Raw genomic sequence first — 14,684 nt, 5'->3', positions numbered from 1 at the left:
GATGTCCTATGAAATAAGGACGAAACGTTGATTATTTTAATAATTTCATTCGGTTTTTCTATTTTTCTCAAGACATAACGTCAACCACCGCTGGTATTTTTATTTTTTATACATACATATATATATATATATATATATATATATATATATATAGTGCAAAGTTTTGTTGAAAATTCAAAGACTCACGTTTTCTATTTTATAACCTGTAACGTGCATCCAGGAGATAAGCGCCCGCGTGTTTGCGTGTTGTGTGGGTACGTGGGAGAGACGGATGAGGGGAAAAGGACTTACCTCGAGACCAGCTTAGCGTTACCGACCAAAAATAGAAAAGAGGGACCAAGATGGCGATCGCCGTCTTTTGTAAAGTATGATGTCTCGCAAAGTCACACGAATTCTCGGAATATGCAAATTTAGCCGGCCTAGAACTACGATAAAAGCGGGTGAGGGGAAAGACGTGGGGGAGTGACGATTGAATTGGCTGGGGAATCGTGTGGCTGTTTCTTCTTGTGCCGTGTTGAGGATATCTTACCGTGTTAAAGAGAGAGTCGGGCGCCATCTTTAATTTTTCCTTACATTTTTTTTCTTACAAGCTATCTCGGCCATTTGGCCTCTAGGACTATGACCGAGTCGAAATTTGACTTAAAGCTCATACCCGAGTTTGACGGGTCCACGTCCATTGTCGACTGGGTTGAAAGGGTCGAGCTGACGTGCGACCTTTGTGAGGTGAAAAGGGTACACACTGTAATTCCCCTGAGATTGGCTGGGGGTGCCTTGAGTGTATATCAGCAACTCAGTGCTGCCGAAAAGGGAGATGTCACCGCAATTAAAGCTGCGCTGTACAAGGCATTTGCCATGGATCCTTGTACGGCCTATGAAAAATTTGCTTCCCGAAAACTTCTACCGGAGGAAAGCGTGGACGTTTTCTTCGCTGAGTTAAAGAAACTCGCAGTTCTGTTCGGTGGAGGGGTGTCGGAGCGGACGCTCGCGTACGCGTTTATGGCGGGCCTTCCCACTCGGGTGAAGCAGCTACTGAGAGCCTCAACCAGCGTTTCAACAACGACCATGGAACACTTGATGGAACGTGCTCGAGCCATCATCAAAGATGAGGAGGACCTGGGGGAACCAGTTGTGATGGCGACACAGACAGGCCAGATTGGCGCTCGGGAGATTCCGAATCAGAACCCTGCAAGCAATGGGAAATGTTTTCGCTGCGGCCGACGCGGACATTTTGCAAGGAATTGCACCAACAGGGGGCGTGTGCGCTGTTTTAAGTGTCGCGGTTTGGGGCATCTAGCCCAAAAGTGTGCGGGAAACGTATCAGGGGAGAGGACGTCAGCGCCGCCCTGCTCCCCGAGCAAAATTTGAACAAGGCGCAACCAGTAATAACCGTCTACGTAAACAGGATACCCTGCTCAGCACTTCTCGACTCAGGCTGTTCGCATACTATAGTGAGCACCAGGCTGTGTCCAAGTTGGACTAAGAGGAAGATCAAAGTCACCACGATAGGAGGCGAGACCCAGACATGCTGTGGAGCTGGAACTGTCAAGATCTACACGGACACCGGTGCAGCCACTAAGATCAATGTGCTCGTGACCCAAGGAAATCTCCTGGGGTTTGACCTGTTGCTCGGATACGATGCCATCAAGGCGCTGGGGGGAGTCGCAATTCATCGAGATGGAAAGGTGCGATTCTTAGAGGCCCCAGTGTGTGCAGCGCTCCATATCGATCGGCCGGATTTTACAGTGGACTACGACTCGCGCAAGAGGGCCTGGATTGCATCTTGGAAGTGGACCGAGGGAATGGCACCGACTAAACTCAAGAATGGGGTTGCAGAGTACCCTATACCCAGTGAGGCCCGAGCAGAATACGAAAGGGAACTAAAGGCGTGGATCCAAGATGGCTGGTTAATCCCCTACCCTGAGGACAAGCTTGGGCCTCCGAAGGGTCTAATACCCTTGATGGCAGTAGTCCAGCATAACAAGTCGAAAGTACGGCCCGTGCTGGACTATAGGGAGCTTAACAAGCATATTGAAGCCTACACTGCCGATGCTGACGTATGCGCCAGTAAGTTGAGGGAATGGCGTCAGAAAGGCACTAATGTCTCAATATTGGATTTACGAAAAGCCTATTTACAGGTGCGAGTTGATGAGACGTTGTGGCCGTTCCAGACAGTTTGGTTCCAGGGGCAGAGGTACTGCCTTACACGCCTTGGCTTCGGCCTAAATGTGGCACCACAGATCATGAAGACTATTGTCAACACAGTATTGTCCCAAGAAAAGCCCATGAGGGACTCAACGTCAGCTTACATTGATGACGTATACGTCAATGAAGATGTACAGTCTGCGTCGTGTGTCAAAGAAAAGTTGGCTCAGTTTGGTCTGGAATGCAAGAATCCCGAACGTTTAAGGGAAGGAGCACGTGTATTGGGATTGGATGTTTATGAAGAGGATGGCACCCTACAATGGAGGCGTGGCAGTGAAATTCCAAGCATCCCCAACCTCGTTACAAGGCGGACCGTATTTTCTTGGTGTGGAAAACTTGTTGGTCACTTACCGGTCTGTGGCTGGCTCCGCGCAGCTGTTGGTGTGATTAAACGCAGAGCAAATTTAACAACCACGGGTTGGGATGACATATCCGATGATGTCCTACTAACTCTGATGATTAAAGAGACACTGGAGAGAGTGAACAAGAAGGACCCTGCCTGTGGGTGGTGGTGTGTTAACGGAGACAACGTAGGTGTGTGGGTTGATGCCAGTTCTTTGGCGTTGGGAGTATCGTTGGAGCAAGGAGGAAACGTGTTCGAGGATGCGTGTTGGCTGCGGCCCGTAACAGATTCTCAGCATATCAACCTGGCAGAGCTGGACGCTGTTGTAAAGGGGGTAAATCTGGCCCTGCAGTGGCAGTCTAAGAAGTTGACCTTGTACACAGATTCTCTCTGTGTCTACCACTGGGTGTCTGACACACTTTCAGGACGGACACGAATCCGTACCAAGGCAGCAAGCGAAATGTTAATACGGAGAAGGCTAGACACGCTAAAAAACCTGGTATCTGAGTATGGGCTATCACTGAGCGTCACTCTGGTGCCATCACATTGTAATCGTGCTGACCAACTGACCCGTGTACCTCACAAATGGTATGAAGCCGCGAAGATGGGAATGGAGATTACTGCTCGATCTTGTGCAGTTGCAATCGACCCATGTCAAATACAAAAAATTCATGCACAGAGCGGACATCCGGGTATCAAGAGGACCCTTTATTTTGTGAGGCGTGCATACCCAGCAGTGACCAAGATGGATGTCAGACAGATCGTCAGAAATTGTGAGGCTTGCCAGTCTATTGATCCTGCACCAGAGCGATGGCAGAAGGGTCGCTTGGAAGTTGAGAGTGTGTGGCAGCGGCTGGCCATGGATATTACCCATTACAGTGGCAAGCCCTTTCTAACTCTCATTGATTGCGGGCCTACGAGATTTGCGGTGTGGCGGCAGATGACCAGACAGGATTCAGCAAATGTTGTTCGCCACCTATCATCCATTTTTTTTGAGCGAGGTGCGCCGGAAGAGCTCCTGACTGACAATGATGCAGCGTTTTGTAGCCAGCAAGTCCGGCAGTTGTTAGATGAGTGGGGCGTCCGTCTACGGTTGCGATGTGCGCATGTGCCATCAGGAAATGGCATTGCTGAAAGAAGCCATCGCAGCATCAAGAGAATTGCTGCCAGGAAGCGATGTACTATTGCGGAAGCAACATATTGGTACAACATTACGCCAAAGGACGGGACGTCCCCTTCAACCGCACCTGCGAATGCTATTTACACGTACGGAGTCGGAGTGAAGGGAATCAACACTACGCAGCCAACCGACAAGGGAACATATAACAGATATGAAGTGGGAGATCCAGTGTGGGTGCGGCCTCCAGGAAATCGGTGCACCGACAAGTTTAAGCGAGGACACATATCTGGAGTGATTAGCCAGCAGTCTGTTTTGGTCGATGGAACACCACGACATGTGCGAGATCTTCGCCCAGCTACCGAGGTGCGTCATACAACTACAGAAGAAAGCAGTGAAGCGTCTAGCGATGAGCTGCCGATGCACGGATTCAGTGAGCCCCTTCCAGAGACTGATAGCGATACTTCATCTGATGAGGCGGAACCAGATCCAGAGCCCGAATCTGAAACAGTGAATGTACCTCTTCGCAGAAGCACACGCACTAAAAGGCCACCCCCCCAGTGCTCTCTATGTGATCATCAGATCAGGGGGGAGTGTAACGTGCATCCAGGAGATAAGCGCCCGCGTGTTTGCGTGTTGTGTGGGTACGTGGGAGAGACGGATGAGGGGAAAAGGACTTACCTCGAGACCAGCTTAGCGTTACCGACCAAAAATAGAAAAGAGGGACCAAGATGGCGACCGCCGTCTTTTGTAAAGTATGATGTCTCGCAAAGTCACACGAATTCTCGGAATATGCAAATTTAGCCGGCCTAGAACTACGATAAAAGCGGGTGAGGGGAAAGACGTGGGGGAGTGACGATTGAGTTGGCTGGGGAATCGTGTGGCTGTTGCTTCTTGTGCCGTGTTGAGGATATCTTACCGTGTTAAAGAGAGAGTCGGGCGCCATCTTTAATTTTTCCTTACATTTTTCTTCTTACATAACCTTCGTTTATTTCCTTATATATATATATATATATATATATATATATATATATATATATATATATATATATATAAAAGTCACTTTGTGTGTGTGAGTTCCTTCTTCATAAGTTCCAAAACGGTTGAGTCTATCTTTTAGCAAATTTCATACAAAGGTAATTTATATGTTTGGCAGTATTCTTAGATATATTTTGTACAGAATTCACCCGATAAGTATCGAAAATCCGATCTTAAAAAAGCCTATGTTTCACATAGATAAAAAAGAAGAATTTTTACAGTGAAATATTTTACACGGGCCAAGGGAAATAATAAAATCTCAGCAAACCATTTCTTCTTAAAAAAACACATTGTCATCTGGAAATATAACTTTGTGGTAAAGCATTTGACTATTTTAATTTTTTCTTATTAATGAGTTCAATTTACGATAAAAGAAGAAGTATTATTTAAAATCACTGCAAGTCGTTTACATATTTTAAAACTAAACATTAATCAAAAGTGACTTTCCCAGGGCATTCAACGTCAAACCCAAATATCAGCTGACATGATATTGTAAACAAACACAGACAGAATTTGATGAAGAACATCATCATTATTATTTTTGATTTTTTGCGAATTACTCCACTAGGCAAATTATTTCTCAGGATTGATTCTGTAATAAGACATACGTAATCTGCATAAATTAAAATGTCATATTTAAGCGTATTGTACGACTGGGCAATGCTGAGCGTCCAGCCAGTATATATATATATATATATATATATATATATATATATATATATATATATATATATATATATATATGAGAGTGTAAGAAGGAAATGCAGGAAATTAGGTGTCAAAGTGATATGACGTATGAACAAAAACAGACAACCGAACAAAGGTTTGTAGATTTTTATAAACTTTTGTATATGTATTTATTTTTCAAAAACAATCACAAATGCAAATCAGTAAATAAGAACTTATTGTTTGATAAAACCAGGATGGCGGATCACCAGGATAATATTTCGAGAATAAAATCTTTTTCAAAAATAAAGAAATTAAAAAAATAGTGTTAAAAAAAATTCTGTAAAAACGGAACTGGAAGTGGAATTAGTTGAAATGTAAATATATGCAATGAGTATATGTATTTTTTATTTTCTCTTTCTCCCAGTTCCTGTATGCCCTCATGCTGGGGGCGTAGGCCTTTGTGAACTTGTGCAGCACCTTTCCATCTTTGATTACATTTGTGTTTCTGGAAAAATCAGGTAAATATGTTAGATTCATTAGACAATTTTAAGTTCGAATTAATGCCTATTATTATTTATATCCATGAAAAACGTTCATATTCTCTTTAGATTATATGGATTATTCGAACTTTTGTTCTCATCTTGACAATGTAACCTACAACTTTCTTCAGGTGTACAGTGTGGAACGATAAAATTCTCGCCACAGAAAAGATGACATGATTCCATTTCCATTTGATAAAAACTGGTTTTCTTTTTTTTTTGTTTTGTTTTTTTGCAGACTATCTATTAGTTGGTTGGTTATGTACAAATCCCAAGAACAATAGGAGCCTTCTATCACGTCTGAAAGTGACACAATGTTCAATGAGTGAGATTGGAAATGCACCACTGCTCTCTACTGATTCAAATTATGAAACGCAACCATTGCCAGCACCCGTAAAATGCATGGCTGGATTGCCACAAATAACAGGGACGTGTCCAGGGTGATGAAAACAAAGTTTTCAGCCATGGTTAACGTCTTTGGTGTGCTTTCAAATGAAGGCCACATCATGCTACTTCACATCTCCGAAGTCGGTTTGAAAGTCAATACAAAAGTGTACCTGGATGTGTGGTGATCCCCGATACAATCAGGTGGCTGCTGGTAGACCTTGGATGTAGCAGCAGGACTCGGCACCGGCCAACAAGTCCAAAGAGACCAAGCCTGTTTTCAGAAGGAGTGCTACGAGTTTATATCTTTCTCTCACTGGCCTTCCCTCCTCCCCTAACCTGAACCCATTGGACTACTTCATTTGGTCATACGTCAAGAACATCACCAACATGACCTTCCACAACACCAAAGCCAGCTTGATCGCGGCTATCTATCGAGTATTCACCAAGTCCCAGCCAGTGCTTGTGGAAAAAGTCATGCTCCCAGTTCTTGACCCGTATCAAGATGGTGATTCAGGCTGAAGGCGGCTACATTGAATAGATATCAGCTCTATTACATAATCAAGTTACCTAGATTGATTTTTCAATAAAAGTTTTAAAATTGCAGACTATTATTCTCATCCTTCTTAGATGTTATTTCATGATGTTTCGGCCAAGTATTCCTCTGGCCTTCGTCAGGTGGTAACCGCAACGGATAGGAACTCTGAATCTCCTAATTTTATTCTCAGCAATCCATAGTTGTTGTCATCTCACCACGTTTTGGCCAAGTAAGTCTCTGGCCGACTTTGGATAAGATTAAAACCGTTATCTTCAGACAATTCTCACCTGCTACTGTAGAGATTCAACGTCTCTATTAATTGCACCACGGGCCCCAAAGGACAATCAAGGTTGAATTTTTTGGTCTTATAAATTCATGTTTTTATTTATTACCTGATCTTCTATAGTCAGGTCCGTACCGAATAGTATATATATTATTTAATTAGAATTCATTATTCAGATGAGTATTATTTATTAATTTTATTTATTCTTATTAGAATCTGATCATGTCTTGTACTGATCATGTCTTGTACTAACTATGTCTTGTACTGATCATGTCTTGTACTGATCATGTCTTGTACTAATCATGTCTTGTACTGATGATGTCTGGTACTGATAATGTCTTGTACTGATGATGTCTTGTACTAATCATGTCTTGTACTAATCATGTCTTGTATTGATAATGGCTTGTACTAATCATGTCTTGTACTGATCATGTCTTGTACTAATCATGTCTTGTACTGATTATGTCTTGTACTAATCATGTCTTGTACTAATCATATCTTGTACTAATCATGTCTGGTACTGATCATATCTTGTACTGATCATGTCTTGTACAAATCATGTCTTGTACTAATCATATCTTGTACTGATCATGTCTTGTACTAATCATGTCTTGTACTGATAATGTCTTGTACTAATCATGTCTTGTACTGATTATGTCTTGTACTAATCATGTCTTGTACTAACCATGTATTGATAATGGCTTGTACTGATGATGTCTTGTACTAATCATGTCTTGTACTGATCATGTCTTGTACTAATCATGATTTGTACTGTTCATGTCTTGTACTAATCATGATTTGTACTAATCATGTCTTGTACTGATCATGTCTTGTACTGATCATGTCTTGTACTGATCATGTCTTGTACTAATCATGTCTTGTACTAACCATGTCTTGTACTAATAATGCCTTGTACTAATCATGTCTTGTACTGATCATGTCTTGTACTAACCATGTCTTGTACTAATCATGTCTTGTACTAATCATGTCTTGTACTGATCATGTCTTGTACTAACCATGTCTTGTACTAACCATGTCTTGTACTGATCATGTCTTGTACTGATCATGTCTTGTACTGATCATGTCTTGTACTAATCATGTCTTGTACTAATCATGTCTTGTACTAACTATATCTTGTACTGATAATGTCTTGTACTAACTATGTCTTGTACTGATAATGTCTTGTACTAAATATGTCTTGTACTGATAATGTCTTGTACTAATTAAGTCTTGTACTGATCATGTCTTGTACTAATCATGTCTTGTACTGACCGTATCTTGTACTAGTATTGTCTTGTACTGATCATGTCTTGTACTAATCATGTCTTGTACTAATCATGTCTTGTACTAATCAGGTCTTGTACTGATCATGTCTTGTACTAATCTTGTCTTGTATTGATCATGTCTTGTACTGATCATGTCTTGTACTGATCATGTCTTGTATTGATCATGTCTTGTACTGATCATGACTTGTACTAACAAAGTCTTGTACTAATCATGTCTTGTACTAATCATGTCTTGTACTGATCATGTCTTGTACTGATCATGTCTTGTACTAATCATGTCTTCTACTAATCATGTCTTGTACTAATCAGGTCTTGTACTGAACATGTCTTGTACTAATCTTGTCTTGTATTGATCATGTCTTGTACTGATCATGTCTTGTACTGATCATGACTTGTACTACCAAAGTCTTGTACAAATCATGTCTTGTACTAATCATGTCTTGTACTGATCATGTCTTGTACTAATCATGTCTTGTACTGATCATGTCTTCTACTAATCATGTCTTGTACTGATCATGTCTTGTACTAATCATGTCTTGTACTGATCATGTCTTGTACTGATCATGACTTGTACTACCAAAGTCTTGTACTGATCATGTCTTGTACTAATCATGTCTTGTACTGATCATGTCTTGTACTAATCATGTCTTGTACTGATCATGTCTTCTACTAATCATGTCTTGTACTGATCATGTCTTGTACTAATCATGTCTTGTACTGATCGTATCTTGTACTAATCATGTCTTGTACTACCCTTGTCTTGTACTAATCATGTCTTGTACAAATCATGTCTTGTACTAACCATGTCTTGTACTAACCATGTCTTGTACTGATCATGTCTTGTACGGATCATGTCTTGCACTGATAATATCTTGTACTAACCATGTCTTGTACTAATCATGTCTTGTACTAATAATGTCTTGTACAAATCATGTCTTGTACTAATCATGTCTTGTACTGATCATGTCTTGCACTGATAATATCTTGTACTAACCATGTCTTGTACTAATCATGTCTTGTACTAATAATGTCTTGTACAAATCATGTCTTGTACTAATCATGTCTTGTACTAATCATATCTTGTACTAACTATGTCTTGTACTGGTAATGTCTTGTACTAACTATGTCTTGTACTGATCATGTCTTGTACTGATCATGTCTTGTACTAATCATGTCTTGTACTGATAATGTCTTGTACTGATCATGTCTTGTACTGTTCATGTATTGATAATGGCTTGTACTGATGATGTCTTGTACTAATCATGTCTTGTACTAATCATGTCTTGTACTGATCATGTTTTGTACTAATCATGTCTTGTACTGATAATGTCTTGTACTAATCATTTCTTGTACTGTTCATGTATTGATACTGGCTTGTACTGATGATGTCTTGTACTGATCATGTCTTGCACTAACTATGTCTTGTACTGATCATGTCTTGTACTAGTCATGTCTTGTACTAACAAAGTCTTGTACTGATCATGTCTTGTACTGATCATGTCTTGTACAGATCATGTCTTGTACTAACTATGTCTTGTACTAATCATGTCTTGTACTGATCATGTCTTGTACTAATCATGTCTTGTACTGATAATGTCTTGTACTAATCATGCCTTGTACTAATCATGTCTTGTACTTATCTGTCTTGTACTAATCATGTCTTGTACTGATCATATCTTGTACTAATCACGTCTTGTACTGATCATGTCTTGTACTGATCATGTCTTGTACTAATCATGTCTTGTACTAATCATGTCTTGTACTGATCATGTCTTGTACGTATCATGTCTTGTACGTATCATGTCTTGTACTAATCATGTCTTGTACTAATCATGTCTTGTACTGATCATGTCTTGTACTAATCATGTCTTGTACTAATCATGATTTGTACTAATCATGTCTTGTACTGATCATGTCTTGTACTAATCATGTCTTGTACTAATCGTGTCTTGTACTAATCATGTCTTGTACTAATCATGTCTTGTACTGATCATGTCTTGTACTAATCATGTCTTGTACTAATCATGATTTGTACTAATCATGTCTTGTACTGATCATGTCTTGTACTAATCATGTCTTGTACTAATCATGTCTTGTACTAATCATGTCTTGTACTAATCATGTCTTGTACTAATCATGTCTTGTACTGATCATGTCTTGTACTAATCATGTCTTGTACTAATCATGATTTGTACTAATCATGTCTTGTACTGATCATGTCTTGTACGTATCATGTCTTGACTGATCATTTCTTGTACTGATCATGTCTTATACTGATCATTTCTTGTACTGATCATGTCTTGTACTGATCATGTCTTGTACTGATCATGTCTTGTACTGATCATGACTTGTACTAACAAAGTCTTGTACTAATCATGTCTTGTACTGATCATGTCTTTTACTAATCATGTCTTGTACTGATCATGTCTTGTACTAATCATGTCTTGTACTAACCATGTCTTGTACTGATCATGTCTTGTACTGATTATGTCTTGTACTAACCATGTTTTGTACTAATCATGTCTTGTACTAACCATGTCTTGTACTCATCATGTCTTGTACTAATCATGTCTTGTACTGATTGTGTCTTGTGCTAATCATGTCTTGTACTACCCTTGTCTTGTACTAATCATGTCTTGTACAAATCATGTCTTGTACTAATCATGTCTTGTACTAACCATGTCTTGTACTGATCATGTCTTGTACTGATCATGTCTTGTACTCATCATTTCTTGTACTGATAATGTCTTGTACTGATCATGTCTTGTACTAACCATGTCTTGTAATAATCATGTCTTGTACTAACTATGTCTTGTACTAATCATATCTTGTACTAATCATGTCTGGTACTGATCATATCTTGTACTGATCATGTCTTGTACAAATCATGTCTTGTACTAATCATATCTTGTACTGATCATGTCTTGTACTAACAATGTCTTGTACTGATCATGTCTTGTACTGATCATGTCTTGTACTGATCATGTCTTGTACTAATCATGTCTTGTACTAACCATGTATTGTACTAATCATGCCTTGTACTAATCATATCTTGTACGTATCATGTCTTGACTGATCATTTATTGTACTGATCATGTCTTGTACTGATCATGTCTTGTACTAACTATGTCTTGTACTAATCATGTCTTGTACTGATCATGTCTTGTACTAATCATGTCTTGTACTGATAATGTCTTGTACTAATCATGCCTTGTACTAATCATGTCTGGTACTGATCATGTCTTGTACTAATCATGTCTTGTACTGATCATGTCTTGTACTGATCATGTCTTGTACTAATCACGTCTTGTACTGATCATGTCTTGTACTGACCATGTCTTGTACTAATCATGTCTTGTACTAATCATGTCTTGTACTAATCACGTCTTGTACTGATCATGTCTTGTACTAATCATGTCTTGTACTAATCATGTCTTGTACTGATCATGTCTTGTACTAATCATGTCTTGTACTAATCATGTCTTGTACTGATCATGATTTGTACTAATCACGTCTTGTACTGATCATGTCTTGTACTGATCATGTCTTGTACTAATCATGATTTGTACTAATCATGCCTTGTACTGATCATGTCTTGTACTAACCATATCATGTACTGATCATGTCTTGTACTAATTATGTCTTGTACTAATCATTTCTTGTACTAATCATGTCTTGTACTAACCATGTCTTGTACTGATCATGTCTTGTACTAATCATATCTTGTACTGATCATGTCTTGTACTGATCATCTCTTGTACTGATCATGACTTGTACTAATCATGTCTTGTACTAACTATGTCTTGTACTGATAATGTCTTGTACTAACTATGTCTTGTACTGATCATGTCTTGTACTAATCATGTCTTGTACTGATCGTGTCTTGTACTAATATTGTCTTGTACTGATCATGTCTTGTACTAATCATGTCTTGTACTAATCATGTCTTGTACTAATCATGTCTTGTACTAATCATGTCTTGTACGAACTATGTCTTGTACTAATCATGTCTTGTACTAACTATGTCTTGTACTGATAATGTCTTGTACTAACCATGTCTTGTACAAATCATGTCTTTTACTAATATTGTCTTGTACTGATCATGTCTTGTACTGATAATGTCTTGTACTAACCATGTCTTGTACAAATCATGACTTTTACAAATATTGTCTTGTACTGATCATGTCTTGTACTGATGATGTCTTGTACTAATCATGTCTTGTACTAATCATGTCTTGTACTAATTATGTCTTGTACTAATCATGTCTTGTACTAACCATGTCTTGTACTAATCATGTCTTGTACTAATCATGTCTGGTACTGATCATATCTTGTACTGATCATGTCTTGTACAAATCAAGTCTTGTACTAATCATGTCTTGTACTAATCATGTCTTGTACTAATCATGTCTTGTACTGATCATATCTTGTACTAACCATGCCTTGTACTAATCATGTCTTCTACTAATCATGTCTTGTACAAATCATGTCTTGTACTGATCATGTCTTGTACTAACCATGTCTTGTACAAATCATGTCTTGTACTGATCATGTCTTGTACTAATCATGTCTTGTACTGATCATATCTTGTACTAATCATGTCTTGTACTGATCATATCTTGTACTGATCATGTCTTGTACAAATCAAGTCTTGTACTTATCATGTCTTGTACTAATCATGTCTTGTACTAATCATGTCTTGTACTGATCATATCTTGTACTAACCATGCCTTGTACTAATCATGTCTTCTACTAATCATGTCTTGTACAAATCATGTCTTGTACTGATCATGTCTTGTACTAACCATGTCTTGTACTGATCATGTCTTGGACTGATCATGTCTTGTACTAACCATGTCTTGTACTAATCATGTCTTGTACTAATAATGTCTTGTACAAATCATGTCTTGTACTGATCATATGTTGTACTGACTATGTCTTGTACTGATAATGTCTTGTACTAACTATGTCTTGTACTGATCATGTCTTGTACTGATCATGTCTTGTACTAATCATGTCTTGTACTGATAATGTCTTGTACTAATCATGTCTTGTACTGTTCATGTATTGATAATGGCTTGTACTGATGATGTCTTGTACTAATCATGTCTTGTACTAATCATGTCTTGTACTGATCATGATTTGTACTAATCATGACTTGTACAGATCATGTCTTGTACTAACTATGTCTTGTACTAATCATGTCTTGTACTAATCATATCTTGTACTAATCATGTCTTGTACTAATCATGATTTGTACTAATCATGTCTTGTACTGATCATGTCTTGTACTGATCATGACTTGTACAGATCATGTCTTGTACTAACTATGTCTTGTACTAATCATGTCTTGTACTAATCATATCTTGTACTAATCATGTCTTGTACTAATCATGATTTGTACTAATCATGTCTTGTACTGATCATGTCTTGTACTAATCATATCTTGTACTAATCATGTCTTGTACTAATCATGTCTTGTACTAATCATGATTTGTACTAATCATGTCTTGTACTGATCAAGTCTTGTACTAATCATGTCTTGTACGTATCATCTCTTGACTGATCATTTCTTGTACTGATCATGTCTTATACTGATCATTTCTTGTACTGATCATGTCTTGTACTGATCATGTCTTGTATTGATCATGTCTCGTACTGATCATGACTTGTACTAACAAAGTCTTGTACTAATCATGTCTTGTACAGATCATGTCTTGTACTACCCTTGTCTTGTACTAATCATGTCTTGTACTGATCATGTCTTGTACTAATCATGTCTGGTACTGATAATGTCTTGTACTAATCATGCCTTGTACTAATCATGTCTTGTACTGATCATGTCTTGTACTAATCATGTCTTGTACTGATCATGTCTTGTACTAATCACGTCTTGTACTGATCATGTCTTGTACTGATCATGTCTTGTACTAATCATGATTTGTACTAATCATGTCTTGTACAAATCATGTCTTGTACTGATCATGTCTTGTACTGATCATTTCTTGTACTGATCATGACTTGTACTAATCATGTCTTGTACTAACTATGTCTTGTACTGATAATGTCTTGTACTAACTATGTCTTGTACTGATCATGTCTTGTACTAATCATGTCTTGTACTGATCGTGTCTTGTACTAATATTGTCTTGTACTGATCATGTCTTGTACTAATCATGTCTTGTACTAATCATGTCTTGTACTTATCATGTCTTGTACTAATCATGTCTTGTACGAACTATGTCTTGTACTAATCATGTCTTGTACTAACTATGTCTTGTACTG

At 38.7% G+C, this 14,684-nt stretch overlaps 1 protein-coding gene across 2 annotated transcripts in view; it reads left to right on the top strand.

Moving 5' to 3' along the window:
• Window positions 1-14,684, top strand: part of LOC145287842 (mitochondrial enolase superfamily member 1-like) — a 400,234-nt gene that overhangs the window by 334,667 nt on the left and 50,883 nt on the right. For both annotated transcript variants that reach the window (XM_080135718.1, XM_080135717.1), the window contains exon 14: window positions 5,794-5,887. In XM_080135718.1, the coding sequence (XP_079991844.1) occupies window positions 5,794-5,887 (94 nt within the window). The remainder of the gene's footprint in view (window positions 1-5,793; window positions 5,888-14,684) is intronic.

This window comes from Euprymna scolopes, chromosome 11 (assembly GCF_053919585.1).
Source record: "Euprymna scolopes isolate OS-2025 chromosome 11, ASM5391958v1, whole genome shotgun sequence".
Classification (NCBI taxonomy): Eukaryota; Metazoa; Mollusca; class Cephalopoda; order Sepiida; family Sepiolidae; genus Euprymna; species Euprymna scolopes.
The sequence above is the reverse complement of the archived record's forward strand: the minus strand, read 5'-3'. Positions and strand labels throughout refer to the sequence as shown.